Genomic DNA, 15,742 nt, shown 5'->3' with positions numbered 1-15,742 from the left:
GACAAGTGGCCGAAGAAGATCAGGATCAGGGGAACGCAGACCACAGTCCAGCTGTAGCCAAGCCAGTTTGTGTGAATGGGACAGAAGGGGGGTCTCTGAACAGCAAGGCCAAAGCCGAACGCCGATCCTCATCCTCGTCCAACCCCTCACGTAAAGGAGTCTCCACAGCCAGCAAAATCCGCAAGCTCTCCACCTGCAAACAGCAATGACCCTTCTCCCCCTTTCTGCCTCAGCAGCAACCCACCTGGTGAGTGTGCAGACTGCTTCACAAAAATTGTGGCTCAATTTGTGCTTCTGAAGGACACCCTTGTTATACAGTAGAAAGTGGGAAAAGATAAAGAAGCCCTTATGGAAAGCAGGTGCTGCAGATCCAGATAAAAGGTAGGAGGAATGACAGTGCAGTGGAAGGGAGGAGGAGGGGGAGGAAATGAGTGAGTGAAGAGAGTCTGTGTTGATATTCAGCAAGCAGCACTCTGGATCACCACCATTCCCCTGGCAAACACACGGGCACTTTCCTATACAGTGACAAAAAACCACATCCGGACCTATCCCACGGTGATGCATCTCCTGTTTCTGTTCGGATCTGTTGCCTTTGAAGGGTTCATCAGTCACCCTCATTCACGTGGAGTGAGGCAGATTTTTGCTACAAGCGTACACATAAATTTAACAAGTTGTCCTCCTCTCTTTTTCCAGTTACCGCCCACAGCTGCTCTTTCTGTCTTCAGCACATACAGAACCAGTCACGGAGCGAGGCTGTTTGTCACGGGTGCAGTGCAGGAGAGATGCTGTGTATTAATTTGTTCAGGCGATGACTCATCCTTGGATGAGATAAAGTGGGCTGTGGGATGTTTGTGTCTCTCTCTTTCTCACTCTGTGGGTTGAGTCTTTTCCGCGTTAACGGCGCCAATTAGTACTTGTCTTGTAAAAAAATTCTGTCACAGCGTTTAGTTTTAAGTCGGGGGGGGGGGGGGGCTTTCAATACCCTCGTCAGACTTCCGTTAATATTCTGTTGTCTGTGTCCCCTCAGGGTGATCTGTCCTCGTTCTCCTGTGTCCAGAGTCCTCACAGTTGTGAGAGAAACCTGCTGACATTAAGCCCCCCCAACACCTTCACCTGCCCCCCTCCCCAAACCTCCTTGGACCACTGGCCTCCAGAGTCGTTTGAAGATGCGGTATTAGCGACGAGGAGGAGGAGGACAGCATGAAATGTTCTTTCTGCTCTGAGACTGAGGCTGTGAAGACGGTGTTTATTTTCTCCAAAATTTTGGGCTCCTTTTCAACTAAACTCATCCAGTTCTCTCTTATCATTTTCCCCCTCCCAACCCTCCCCCCTCCTCTCCAATCTTGTCATCCTCCTCAGAGAGCCAAGTGTTGCACCGGACGTTACAGACTCCACCACCCACCTACCCACTCCTCCTCTCCACCCACCCCACCCATCCCTCCTTAACCCACCTTGTTTCTTTGACTACCTTTTGTTTTTACAGAACCCTAATGGCAGTTTTTAAAACACATTGTGATGTGTAAAAAAAAAAATTAAAGAGGAAAAAAAACCCCACACATGTTATGAATAATTCTATATTTAAACCTCTGCTGAGCATAATTATGGTAGTGCTACCACCGACATAGAAGCTGCATGCTGTACAGAGCTGGAAGAAAGGGAAAGCTCTTGGTTTTATGTGGATGCACTGACGGACTGAAGCCTTGAGATTTGTATTTTGTCCCTCCCCTTTTAGGTTTTTTTTCTTTTTTTTTCCTATGAATATTTTTTAATTATTATTTATATAAAACATGTCCCAAACAGGCTGTTTTGTTGGATGATCCTTTCTGTTTGAATTTAAGTTCAGCATATTTTCATAAACACAGCTCATTGGTTTATGACCTTTTTTTATTTTTTCCTCCCCCTTTATTTCACGTGTCCTTTAAAGAGCGCACAGCTCTGACAGGAATATTAGACTCATCTTCCTCTCGTGTCTGCAGCAATTAGGTAGTCAGGGTGATGCTGCGGTTGCGGGCGGCATGCAGTGATGTTCTTTGCTGTGCCGATCACTTCAGCGGGTGTCCTTTTCCCCCCCAACCCCCCTCTTACGCAGGCAGGCCCATCATCAGCTCCTCACTGGGAATAGATCAGAGAGCAGGTGAGTCACCACTGTGAGGGAGGGAGAGAGAGATGAGCGCTTCCCACGTCAGCAAGGTCGACGGAGAGGCTCTCCGTACGACGAGACAAATGAAGAAGAGAGATGTCGCGCTAACAGACCGAAGACGGGAGGGTGATTTGTACGTGAGGGCACACTTAAGGTTACTGGTCTCACTCTTGTCAGCTGACAGATCAGCAGCAAAAATTCATTTATTAAAAAGGAAAATCTGAAAAACTTAAAGTGCAAATCGATTTTTCGCCTCACAAGGTCGAGCTTTTGTTGAGGCTGCGAGACGTTTTGAATTTTCTGCACACTAAAGCACACGCTTCACCCTGACCGAGGGTTAAAAATTTCATGAGATGCACATTTGAGCTCAAACAGAAGTTTAAAAAAAAACCTGTGTACCTACCGTTTCATTTCCCAGTTGACAGTCTTCATCACGCATTAGAAAATGAAGTATTTCTCACATGAATGCAAAACAAAGAGTACAAACTGAAAGCAGGAGAGGAAAACTTGATAATTAGTTTTCCATATTAGATCAATTCCTTGGTGTAGCGTCTCTTCTGGTTCTCCTAAGGGAGGTGATGTACTCATGGACTGAACGAAACAAAATGTGATATATTGACAACGAACGTGTCCTTAAAGATGCAAATTGTAGTTTCACAGGAAATTTAAAAAATAATTCCCAGGAGTTATTTAGAACAACAACACAAAGATTATATAAACCAAACATCAGGATTGTGTGACTAGTTTAAAATCCCTTAGCTGGATGAAGAGCTCATAAAAACCAGTTATCAGCTAAGAGAGTTTGCTGTACAGTTCATCCGCGAGCATTTAATATTCTTAAAGCTTTGAGGATAATTACGCTTGTTCCCATGGACTCTCATCTTAAGATTAGCTGTTAAATTTTGCCTTAAACCACTTCCACCAGAAGACGCCTCTGAGACTCTGGACTGCATAATTAAGCCGCACGTCACTTTCTACCCAGCTGGATGGGTTGCTTAGATTTACGATGGTTGTGCGATGCAGGTTAAAGTCATTGGGCTGAGATTTTTCTGGCAAAGAAGCGAGTATCTCTCAAGTGTAAAAAGTGCTTTTTTTTCCCGAGCGTTGGCAGGGCAGCGTTCAGCTGGAGAATGATGCATTTGGTGCTCGGCGTTGTATTTATGGCAGCGGGATGATGTCTGCGGGGCTCGGTAGCTGCTCTCATTGTAATGACAGAACAGTCCAACAGTGTGACTCACTGATGTTTATGTAATAATGTTTAGACAACAAATATGGAGCTCTGTGGCATAAAAGAATCTGACTTCGCCTACCCGGCCTTCATTTTTTAGTAAGATTACTTCCATTGCTGATTTTGAGAAATGCAGTAAATCACCAAACTTTTATTTGGAAGCACACACTCCCACTGCCTTTCTGACAGACAATGTCGCAGGAGCTATTCCAACCTCCCGTGCCTCACAGCATCGGCTCTCCCATCACCAAACCATCTGTCTAAAAGCCTGAGAGGCTACTGTGTCACTATTTAAGCATCATCTGTCAGTCTTCCCTCAGCAGCACTCACTCCATTCCTCCCGGACACAACCTGATTGATGCACAGGGGACAGATGGCTAACAAGAATAAAAACGGGTAAAATATGAGGATGGAAAAACGCCTGCTGACTGGATTGTGCTTCCCATCTGTTTTTACTTTTAAGACATGTTCATGAAAGAGAGGGCGGCAAGCACTGAAGAATTGTTACGCTGTTTCTTTTTTTTTTTTCTTTTTTTCAACATGGTCAGCATTGTTCTGACAACAGCTCACACAGACATTTAACCTCATGATGGTCGAGACAAGAAGGACACTTGAGGATATGGTTTTTAAAATGAGGGGGAACAAACGCCATCATTGTCTGTCTTCCCATCAAAGTGCTTTTTTGTAAACTGTACAGTATTCACATATGATGATGTTCGGACCTACGGTAGCATGCCAAGAATTCAGTTAAGTCTGAAAATATGTAGGTTTCCTTATGATGGGTTGAGTGCAATTCTTTATTTCTTCTTTTTTTCCCCCATGATTACCAATGGAAGGGATTATCACGTGTCACATGGGCATCACAGTGACAGCTGAGGTGTGAATGGAAATGCTTGAGCGAGAATGTACTTCCGTCCTTTTTTTTCTTTCTTTTTTTTTTAAGACATCTGAAACACGAGGATGTTTGAACTGTTGTGGACCCGTTTATCTGGGTGTGCGCTCTATAGACAACAGACTGGAAAACAGACATTAACAAGTTACGTGGGACTGAATCCAGGTGAGGCTGTGCGAGCCACTGTGAGCACACGCTCCGGTTCCCCCTGGCTGATCTCTGTGCTGCGCAGGCCGCTGTAAAGCCTCTCTTCCACTGACACAGCTAGCTTGTCTGTCAGACTGCTCTGTGCCTGCAGGGAGACCTCTGATAGGATAGCCTGACTGCTGTTGTTGTTCTTGTTGTCAACTCTTGGGTCCATGAAGCTCTTTTGTGCAGGCACCGTGGTTACAGACTGGCAAGTTGTGCTTTCTGCTGTCTGTCTCTCTGCGGAGGCTTGGCAGCCATCGGTCTCACCAGCTGAAGCTGCACAACAAGAGCTGCTCTTTGTTGTTGCCTCGTCTCCTTCGGATGTTTTGTTGGCAGCGCTTTGTGGGGAATCATCTGCCGCGCCTTCGTGTGATGGATCTGCGCTCTCTGCTCTTTCCTTTGCTGCCTCCTCAGAAGCCGCGACCTCGCTGGCTTCTTCATCAGCAGCACTTGCGATGCGCGAGAGGGTGCTGTGGTATCTGGTGTCCAGAGGGTAACCAGCGCTGTCCCCTCTCCTCAGCGGCGTGAACCTCTGCCTCTCCAAAGACGGGGAGTATCTTCCCCCAGAGCTCGAGCCAGGATCGCTGTATTGCTTATGTCTTTGCCACTGTTTCCGGAGGTGAACTCTGGATCGGTGCCTGGAACGTAACGGGGAGTCCTGCTGGTCGAACCGTGGGTCGTGGCGAAGGAACTCGTTAAATAGGGCATCCGTCTTCTCATCTATGCTGTAGTCACGGCGGCGGAGACGTGTTCGGTGAGGACTGGTGGGCTGTGCGATTGTTTTCACAAGTGGAGACATCAGCTGTGTTTGCGATTCTGGAGATTTCTGAGGGTGAAGAGATTTCAGAGGTTGATGTGAATCTTGGAGGGTGAGAGTTTGGCTGCCGCTCTGTGGTTTCTCCTTTAGTTTCTCCTCTGGCTCGGTGCTGTTTGCCATCTCATCCTCCAGCTCCTCCTGAAACAGCCTGGCCTCGATGCTCTCACATACTGAACCCTTTCTACCGGAGTTGGTGAAAAACAACCTCCTCTCTGATGCCGTTTTCCCTCGTGGGGCACCGGGAGTCCCAAACAGTCGCATCTCCTCAGGGGCCCTGGATGGAGCTTCGATGGAGGCGTAACCACTGTCCATCTGAAGGAGCTTTCTGTTCCCCCCCTCACCCTCTCCCCCAGGTCCACTTCCCATCTCACTGTCTAAACCCAATGCCCCTCTGGTTCCCCCTTCCAACCCCTCTCCCTCCCCATCTCCTTCAGGCTCATCATCCAGGTCTTGGGACAAGCAACTGTCGAGGCCAGAACGAGCTCCTGCACCGCCAAGGGATGAGACGCTGTCCGCATCGCTGCGGATGGACTCCCGGTCTGTGCTGCTCTGGTCTGAGGAAGCATACAGCTCCAGAGAGGCTCGCAAGCTCCAAATTTCTCTGTACAAGGAAAGAGGCGCCTCCAGGCTCTCCTGGGGAAGCATGAAGGAAAGCGATGAGCCCGAGTCGGTCCTTTGTCTGGCTTCTGCCCCCAACACCACTTCATCTCCATCATCTGGCTCTACCTCGTTCTTTTTCCTTGCGTCTGCCATCGCACCATCTGTTTTTGCGTCTTTCCTCAACATGTCTTCAAACCTTTCCGGAATGACAGCTTCTTGTTGCGTCCCAAACAACTCATCTTCGTCCGCTGACTCCAGCCCGTCTCCTCCCGATCCTGCTGCTGTTCCTACGACTGCCTCTTTCAGTGTTCCTGTTCCATTAACTGTAACCTCCTCTTGCCTCTGGGCGAGGCAGCGATCTGGTGGCAAACTGAACTCTTCTCTCCTGGTGCTGCTACCACCTACCTCCACCATGGGCTCCAGATTAAGCCTGCAATGATGGGAAAACTGTCAGACAATTCGGTAAATTGCATGGTGTTAAGTCATGGTATTATAGGCAGAGGTGTACCTGCTAAGGAAGACTGAAGATGTGGGTGCAGTTTGGGGATGAGAGAGAGACTCTGCAGAGAGTGACTGGAGGCCTCCGGTCTGGATGGGTGTATGTGGAAAAGATTCAATGGCCTCATCTCGGAGAGGAGAGGAATCGTCTTCAGTGTGATCAGTGGTTTCACTGGCTGCTCTCTGTCTCTGAAAGGGCCTTCTCTTGGGGGACCCTGTGAGAAATTCATATGATAAGAAGGTTAGCCCTTACCCACGCTTTCAGTCTTATTTCAGTCAGGGCCGCTAAAGTCAAAAGAAGCGTGATATTCCCATCAGCAGTAATACATATTTGGCAGCATGGCTCTGATCTGGGACTTTTCTGTCCATCCACATGCATACATGAGAGCACGATTCCCAGACGGAGCAGAGCATCAGTGACAACAGATCCTTATCTAAAATGATAACATTTGTAGCCACACGGGCTTCACTATCTTTGGCAAGCAGACTGGACTAACCAGGGGTCAAACCACCAACTTTAGTCATCATAACAGAGTCCAGCGTATTTGTCAGGATTGTAACTGTGACTGATTTTGTGCCCTGGCTGAACTAACCATGTCTGAGTGATCCATTTCTGTCATGCACACAAACCTTTGGCATCGAGACTTGCAGCGCGATGCGTGGTGTCAAACTTCCACCTCCTGAAGTAAGGCCCTGCCCCCTCCAGACTGGCGTGACGCCGCAGTTTGGAGAAGAAATGCAGAACTGAAGCTTGGCCCACAGTTTGACTCGTCTCGCTCTCGGCCTCTCCCCTGTCGCCAATAGCCTCCATCTGGCAGAAGAGACGAGGAGGACGGGGAGGGTGGTGGTGACACATTAAGGAGGAGCTGAAGCGGGAGAGCTAAGATGGATTGTGATGGGCAGAGGCAAAGTCCTCGGGGGACAGCAGTTTGTCATTTTGTCACTGAGTAGCAGTGATGACTGATGTCAAAGCGCATCAGCAGCTTTCAGCGCCCGTGGCAGCTGATTTTCACAGCTCTGTTAATGTTTGATGAAAGCAGATGAATCTGCACTTAATTGTATACTGTATTCCTGCCTTTTACTGAATGCAGGCTTATTTTTAAATTTTAAGACTTATTAAGACCCACCTATTTCTTTTATTCTCAGTGGGAGGTGAATAAAAGTCAAACTCACTGTCTGAGAACGTGTGTGCTGTGGTTTCATGGCTGATAAAGACTGCCTGGGCCCCTCGTCCAGGATGACGGAGTGGTGTCGGTCTCCTGGCAGACCCCCGCTGAGGCTCTGGCCCATCCAGTCAGAGACTCTCTTCTTAGCGGGCTGGAGAGAAAGAATTGAATCGCATGTTATCCTTGAGAGAGTCTGCTCCAGTGACTGAACAATGTGTGATTTCAAGCATACCTGGTAGATGGTGAGGGGTAGCTTGGGAGCTGCTGTCTCACTGATGTTTATGGTGCTGCTCTCTGTTGAGTCGCATTCCATGATGGTGAGTATTTTTAGGTCACATGGTGCCGGAGGCAGGTGAAGGTGGGTCAGCCGGGCCTTTTTCAGGTGGTGGAAGTCTCCTTCGGTCAGGGTGTACCTGAACATAAAGATTGAGCGCCTGAGCTCATGGCATCAAACAGCTTATCTAAATGATAAAAAATCCCAAGCTCAGTTGAGCTGTACCTGCGTCCTTTGTCCTGAGTCGTTTTCTCCTGTTCATAAAGTGCAGACTCATTGAAGGAGACTCTGCGGCCCGTGGACCCGGTGGAGATGAATCGCTCTGGCTCTCCATCGTGACAGCTCGATGCTGAGAGGGCATCCGATTCATCGAGACGAATGGTGATTTCTGAGTGACAAAGACAACAAGGACACAGCAAGGGAGAGGAATAATGGAGTTATTGACGACAGCGGACCGAAAGAAAAAAACAAGAACGTGAAACATTTACACAGCTCTGACCTTGCGTGGGCTGAGAATCCTCAGCATAAGTGGTGTTTGTCTTCTCAGGGTCATCGCTCGCTCTGAAAGAGGCAAATGAGTTTTACTCAGATCTCTCTCGTGGAAGCAAAAACACAGCGTCACCTCGCAGCTTTCCATTTCATTTTCAGCTTTAATCCACGGCGGTCATAATCACATCGGCCCCTGTAATCCCCGAGTGCCGTCGAGGCAAGCCTGACCTGCTAGTCCCCACGCAGTGTGTCACTTTGCAAGGTAGCGCTCACCTGGAGTAGCGTCTCCCACCCATGCAGCACCGGTGACAGAAGAGGAGCAGGAGGGAGAGCAGGACCAGCATCCCCCCTGCGAAAACGCTCAGCAGCACCAACAGCAGGACATAGTTCTCTACCTGACCGGCCGACACCGGCACATCCTGATGGGAGGCAATCGTGAAAAGAGGGTGGCACGTTTGGTCAAACCTTTTTTCATTTCAGAGGGGCAATCAGCCATAACATCTTGCTTATATTAATCAAATTATTAATCAAATATTAAATCAATAAATCAAGGTTTGTTTTCAAAGTTGGATAAGTTCCATAAAATAAATATAAAGAAAATTACACCTGTTCAACTGCTTGGACGACTAGATATCTGCATTATCAATCACATGGAAGCAACTCAGTGCATTTAGGCATGTGGATGTTGTCAAAACGATCTGATGAAGTTCAAACTGAACATCAGAATAAAGAAACAAGGTGATTTTAAGTGGCCGTCGTTGCTGCTGGGGCCAGACTGCTGATCTACTGATTTTTTTCCCCCACATGATCTAGAGTTTACAGAAAGTGTTTCTAAAAAGAGAAAATATCCAAGGAGAATCGCCAGACTGATTTGAACTGGTATAAAAGCAGCAGTAACTCAAATACCCCCCTCTTTACAACCAAGCTGTGCACAAGAGCATCTCTAAACACGTCGCAGAAGCAGAAGCAGGTTCCTGTCTGCTGAGAATGGGAAACTAAAGCTACAGCTCACATGGACTTCCTGATGGTAGGATCAGAATTTGGTGCAAACCACATGAAAGCTCAAGCCTTTTCTCAACAGCTCATGTTGCTGGTGATGTAATACTGTGGGGGATATTTTTGTCCAATGAGCACCTGAGTGTTGCTGATCAAGTCCGTCTCTTCATGACCACAGTGTTTCCATCTTCTGATGGCTTCTTCCAGCAGGATAACACACCATATCACAAAAGCTCAGAGGGATCTTTGACATGTGTATGGCAAATGTGTTAACATTTACACCATGGACCCACTTTATATACATCACAGTGTAATATTAATAAGGACCATTCCACATAACGAGTAGCTTTACATTTGAAAGTTTTAGTGTAACAACCAACTTATGACACCATAACGAGAGGGTCATTTTTTTGCCATTGATTTGTTAGTCTCAATCTGAACTGAAACTCATCAGTAGTGTGCATGTCTGTTACAGCTGAGGCTGAAGAAGATGACAGAGCACACAGAAAGGCTGGGGTCACTTTACCGACTCGTGGTTTAATCCAGTGACCAGTTTAATTCATCTCATTGTTTATTAACAAATATTAGAGAAAAGTGCAAATGGAAAAGCAGTGTTAATCAAATACCAATGAAACAGTAACACTAAAGCTATTTTTGCACTTCAAGAAAAAACAAGTGTTACTGCTGACAGTAACAAGTTTAAAAATCTGAATTTCTCCCTTTTTAAGAACACAAAGCGTCTCACTAAAAACCCGTCAAACTGGTACTCTCTGTACTCTTCTCCCATTTGGGTTGCGCAACATCAAATTAATCTGCACCGCTTGTATTCACATGGCATAGCTGGAGCTCATAACTCCTTCCTTCAGAAGCACAATAAGGCACAAGCTTACATGCAGTATCTCTGTTGTTACGTTGTGTTGCAGTGAACTGGTGGCTGCACAGTTCAGAGCTTCACAGCACTGAGGGATCTCTCTCTCTCTCTCTCTTTGGCATTAGGCGGTCAGCTAAGCGCTGTAATATTTAATGAGTGGAATTAACACTAAAAGACTCTCTTAAGTCCCTCACAGTGATTCTTATCCAGACGCACACTTGTGTACATCTGCGTTCGTCTGATTAATACTCTGTCTTGGCTGAGTGAGCCCGTGGATGCTAATCGAAACGTCAGCGAGACCCTTAATTCAATTTCCCAGCTCTTCTCAAAGAAGGGGAAATGAGGCCTCAGCAGGCTAAAAATGGAAATCGGAGGAGGAAGAGGAGGAGGATTCCAACGCACATGAGCAATCCACACACTGCACCGAGACTTTCCTGGCTCTTCTTCCCATGTCAGCTTCAAAAAGCAGGAAAAATAATTGGTTTCTCTCCCCCCCCCGCATCACATGCAGAATATTCATCTGCTGCAAGTCTTTGTGTTTTTTAATTCAGCAGGAAAGTGTGACATACGGCCATTATGGAGCTTTAGAGTTAACTGTGAGGCGGAGAAGCTCCAACTTTTAGATGATGACCTTAATAGGAGCAGCAGCAAGGTTATTAAAGCAAACCCGAAGCCTGCTGCTGCCTATTTAAAGTTGTTGTCAGAAGAGCGAGCCAACCCCCAAATATATCCAGTTTACTCCGAACATGAGGCAAAGAAAAGCAACGGCCTGTTAGAAAACGGCGTGTGCACGTTTGAAAGGAGCAAAAACAGCTGATTTTCACTGCCTCCACTATGCTCTCAGAGGCTCTTCAGTATGAGCCTCAATCAGTCTCAGTCAGCTTCAATCACAGGCTCAATCTAACGTCATTATCTGCTTATTAAACCAGAAAGGGCTGATGATTCATGTGAGTTTAGACCCTTTTAGGGTCCAAACGCCTAAAAATAACTATAGTAATAAAGTAGTAATAATAATGTATTTTAGTGATATTTTCTAATGTCTTCTAATGTTATATTTGCCAACTCGTCCACTGCAGACAGGAGAGAGTGAAAACCGTCCTTTATGTCACACAGAGGCTCGACCTGTCTGAGCCATTAGTCTGCCGGTATCTCGCTAGTTGCCAGGAAAGAACAAAAGCTACTTTATTACTTCAGTTTGTTAAAGATTTCAGTTCCTATTCTGGTCAAATTCGGCTTCAGTGTTTATTAACAATACAGCTCCAGATCCAGGTGACAGTAAGTCAAGAGGATGTTACCCATCTATGTCCAGCAGTAGCTTGTATTCAGTTCAAATATTGCTTTAAATTGATACAGATCAATGCTAGTGTTGGTATCAGATCGATACTAGCATGACATGCTTTAGTGATCCATCAAATCATGACACACTGCTCTCCCCTACATAAGCTGTCTTTATAAGTTGAAAGCACTGGTGTCAGTCATATTGGCCCTGTGTTTACTTGCTATTAGATCAATACTGAAATTTGCCGAGCACAGCACCAGTGGACGCACTGACCAGTTTGTGTCAAAGGTGTTGACAGTACTCACAGTGGAGCTCTCAGTCAGAGTTGTCAGAACAGGCAGATCATTGCTCATGGTAAAGGTCGGTGTGAGTGAACCCTGCAGAGGATGAGAAAGTGAAGAATGTCACACACTGAGCTGACGCTTCTTACTAGACAGCAACACAATTCCTGTTAAGTTATGCTGAAAAGTCTTAGGTGTAAACAGTGTGATCACTGGTAAGATGCGCAGTCGTTTTCTCATCGAATCCAGAACTAAGTCGGTGTGGAAAGATCCCACAAGACTGGGCTGAAACAATCATCTAGGCTGGGAATTTAACTCCACTGCAGGGTGCTCTGATCGCGCAACTTTTATAATACTGGTATACACCCTGAACACTGAAACGGGTTAGTTATCAAGACTGCAAAATAAAAATATTTGGGACTGGCTAGCCTGTTGGACAAAGGAGTTTTAAAGATATGCTAAGGATATGAAAATGTCAAAGCCCTCACTAATCATAACGTTTACAAATAAACAGTGCATAAAGTCTTGAGTAACGCCTTATTTCTTTACACATTGTTTGTTCCAATTTCAGCTGAAAACTTGACGTATCTCAGCATGGTCTGCAGAGTGTCATTAAAAATGTGAGGAAACTGGACAATTGGAGGACAAACGAAGAAGTTGCAGGACTGCAAAACTATCTACAGCAGATAAACAATGTCTGCAAGTCATGTCCTTAAGAAATGAGAAAGAAAATCCAGCAAACACATGACACAAGACCTCAAAGATGCATCTGATCCTTCAATTGATCCATCTACTGTTCACTGAAGCTTCATCAGAATGGAAACTGTTGTCACTTAGTGTGCAGGAGGTCGGGAGATAGGTAAAGCAAGTAGGGGTCGGATCCTACGCCAGCTACCGCTTCAGTCTGTTTCAGTATATCGCTGCACCTATTTCCCATTTTCATACCAAAACCAAAAGAAATGAAGGGTGACTCAAGACTTTTGCACGGTAGGATAAGCCTCTGAGCCACATAACTCTACTTTATAACCATCCAAAACACCTGAGAGAGCCACAGCATTGTACAGCGTGATGTGCTCTTGTTTTACAGTCAGCATATGGCAGAGTTTATTTTAAATACCACATACATCAGTGCTGTAAAATATTAATGAGAGCACCCAGAGAGTATTAATGCACAGCTGAAAATAGTACCCGACAAATGGGCCATTTAAAACCACTATTGTAATTCTGTCTCGCAGAACTCACAACTTATGCGTCATCACATCTCACTTGCACGCACAGATGTACTCGCAGCCGTATTTTTACCACAGGATGTTATCTGTTGTCATGTCCACATCAAATGAAAGACCATTTGAGAATGGCACAGCAGCAATGTGCAGCTACATCTTCATATCATTAGGGTGATGATTGTTACTCATTGCCTGGAAATAATTTGGGGATGCGTGTGCGGGCTGATGGTTTGGCAGAGAACCTGATAGTTCAGCTTTAATGTCTTTATAAGATGAAGATGCAGACCACGGCTACAGTGCATTTGTGGTGCGTCACGCCATCAGAGCTGTTTCTGAAAGCTGGCATTTTGACAATTTGAGCCGGACTTTGTGGTAATTATAGATAAATGGCACACGGTGGGGTTTTAAGGCGGCAAAGGAATCCAAAAGCGAGGTTTCTGAAGAAACTGAAAAGATGAAAAATATGGAAATCTACAGAGTTCAATATTGCTAAAAACCCTGGCTCCGGTGCTTGATGCTGCAGACTTTTAGGCTAGAAAATGCACTCCAGCAGAATCTTCTTTTGAATTCCTCCTGGAGCTCATCCACTCCCCTCAAACTTGAAATACGCTGGTTAGTAATGAAGGCTGTCTGCATACCAGCAGCCACAGATCATGGAGATAACATGAATTCATCAGACTTTAATAACCTCCAAAAACAAGTCAGCTGAGCTGGATATTGCAAAACTGGAGTAATTCCCCTTTAACATCCCCAAGAATGTAAGCCTGACAGTTGACTGGGTCGACTGCTTTGCTGAGATTAGCTGACATCCACCGAAATGGCACAAAACCCCTCACAAATGTCTCTCAGCTAAAGCTCCCAAACATCTGCTCACATCTGGTAAACTAACCTCTCCTGCAGAAAGGTGCGAGCAAAGGAAGACGAGCTGACACCCCATTAATATTTACACAGAGTTCAGCTTGTGTAACATCGGCTCAAGACCGCATTCTTCAAGCATGCTGATAACACCGCCGCACATTCCCTCACCATGTGAGAGCCATATTTTATGTAAGAGCTCATACAAACCAACAAGCTCGAGGTAACTATGATGTGAACGCAGCTCTGAATTGAGGCGAGAATACGCACAGACACACACGGCCCATTCTTCTGCTGTCGAATTATCTTCAGTGAACGCTTGGCACTTGTCAAAATGTGCTTGAGAGCAGTCGGGGTATGGTGGGGGGACCTTAATCACTGGTGAGATGTACACTGAGTGGGACACGGGTCTTCTTTATGTGGGCAAAAAAGCAGATCCCCATAACAGACATGAGGATTTCAACTCAGGAAGACACAATTTTGAGATGGAATGAGGTTAGAGTGAGCATTTAATGGTCTCTGTGTGTGTGTGTGTGTGTGTGTGTGTGTGTGTGTGTGTGTGTGTGTGTGTGTGTGTGTGTGTGTGTGTGTCTTGGAGGGTTTCCACCACGCTGGGATCAGGCAGAACCAGAACAGATAATTAATTAGATTAATTATAACTCCAGATGTTTTTTTTTTTCAGAAACCATCTGTCTTCTTTCTGCTGATCACGTAACAGTCAGTCATAAACTTTGGATGATGGTTTTAAAATGTATCCTTGAAGGCACTCTTGCATTCTCTGTGTATTCAATTATTACATCCAGACAAATCCACGGGGCTCTTTTAAACTAATTTCACAAATTAAGTCAAGTCTAATTATTAACATATTTATTAAAATACTGGATTGCTTGAGTTTTAGAAGCTGGACAGACCGTGAATCTCCAGTCAGGCTTGGAAAATGTCATTATTGTCGTTATTATCATGATCTTTTAAAAAATAATTTTCGGTGCTATAGTATTAGTAATTGTAACCTAGTAGCAGTGCATCAGCTTCACCATCATTTTGTCGGTAAATACTGAAGCTGAAGTTTAAAACACTGACCCCGACTGGTGGCAAAAAAATATAACCTAATCCAACGCGTGCGTGCGTGCGTGCGTGCGCGTGTTAGTCCCAGGGTCTGAAGTCATGTTAGAATGTAACATCATCTCTGACGACGTCTTGGTGTACTTTATGTCACGGTAATGGAGCGGATGGTGTCACTTTCATAAATACTGTCCGGACTAAGGAGGAAGGGGGGCGGGTAATGGATGTCAGTCTGACGTGTGACTGCACGATGATGTGCTCCAGATGTGATGCATCTTACGGTCTATACAGGCGTTGTTGACGGTGCTTCGCTCCGCTCTGTGGGGCCCGACTACAGCGATCCGCTGCAGCCGGCGGCGCTCAGCAACCTCAGCATCAGCAGCAGCAGCAGCCTCGGCAGCATCTTCCCCTCTCCTCCGAAAACCCGCGGATCAGGACAGCCCCATATCTCTGCGACGTCTGATCTCAGCCTGCGGGGAATAAATCACGATTAGTCACCCAGGAGCCTTCATGTGCCGGACACGCTGGAGTGTGGGGGCTCAGCTGAGGACCCCCGCCCGCGCCTCAGACATGCCCCAATAAATCAGATGCTGCGATCTAGAGTCGGCTGTGTCACCTATCCCACCTATTACATAATGAAATAGTACCACATTAAACCGTGAGCACAGCTGTAGGTCCGTGTAACCTGATCAGTGTGTGTGTGTGTGAGGCGCAAGGATCGGACTCACCCGGCTGTAGACTCCGTTTGAAGCGGTCCACCGGCAGCCTGCCCCGTCTGCATACTTTAATTTGGGCTTCAAATAAAGACTGTAGTTATGAATGAAGCCACACGCGATTAGACACACCCACCGCCCGCTCCCGACGCACCACGTGACAGGC

At 46.2% G+C, this 15,742-nt stretch overlaps 2 protein-coding genes across 2 annotated transcripts in view; one reads left to right on the top strand and one right to left on the bottom strand.

Moving 5' to 3' along the window:
- Positions 1–1,800, top strand: part of stk11 (serine/threonine kinase 11) — a 21,340-nt gene extending 19,540 nt beyond the window's left edge. The window contains exons 10-11 of the mRNA XM_026148841.2: positions 1–247; positions 1,028–1,800. Of these exons, the coding sequence (XP_026004626.1) occupies positions 1–209 (209 nt within the window). The 3' untranslated portion in view covers positions 210–247; positions 1,028–1,800. The remainder of the gene's footprint in view (positions 248–1,027) is intronic.
- On the bottom strand, positions 1,266–15,742 carry cbarpa (CACN subunit beta associated regulatory protein a). The gene is made up of 11 exons (XM_026148840.2): positions 15,592–15,742; positions 15,144–15,333; positions 11,745–11,816; positions 8,567–8,712; positions 8,304–8,365; positions 8,030–8,192; positions 7,763–7,943; positions 7,538–7,681; positions 6,995–7,175; positions 6,375–6,579; positions 1,266–6,296 (listed from the first exon to the last, which is right to left on the bottom strand). Exons 3-11 carry the CDS (start codon positions 11,790–11,792, stop codon positions 4,406–4,408), a joined length of 3,021 nt encoding a protein of 1,006 aa, XP_026004625.2. The 5' UTR covers positions 11,793–11,816; positions 15,144–15,333; positions 15,592–15,742; the 3' UTR covers positions 1,266–4,405.

The sequence above is a fragment of the Astatotilapia calliptera genome, chromosome 18 (genome assembly GCF_964374335.1).
Source record: "Astatotilapia calliptera chromosome 18, fAstCal68.1, whole genome shotgun sequence".
NCBI lineage: Eukaryota > Metazoa > Chordata > Actinopteri > Cichliformes > Cichlidae > Astatotilapia > Astatotilapia calliptera.
This window is presented reverse-complemented; position numbering and strand designations above follow the sequence as displayed.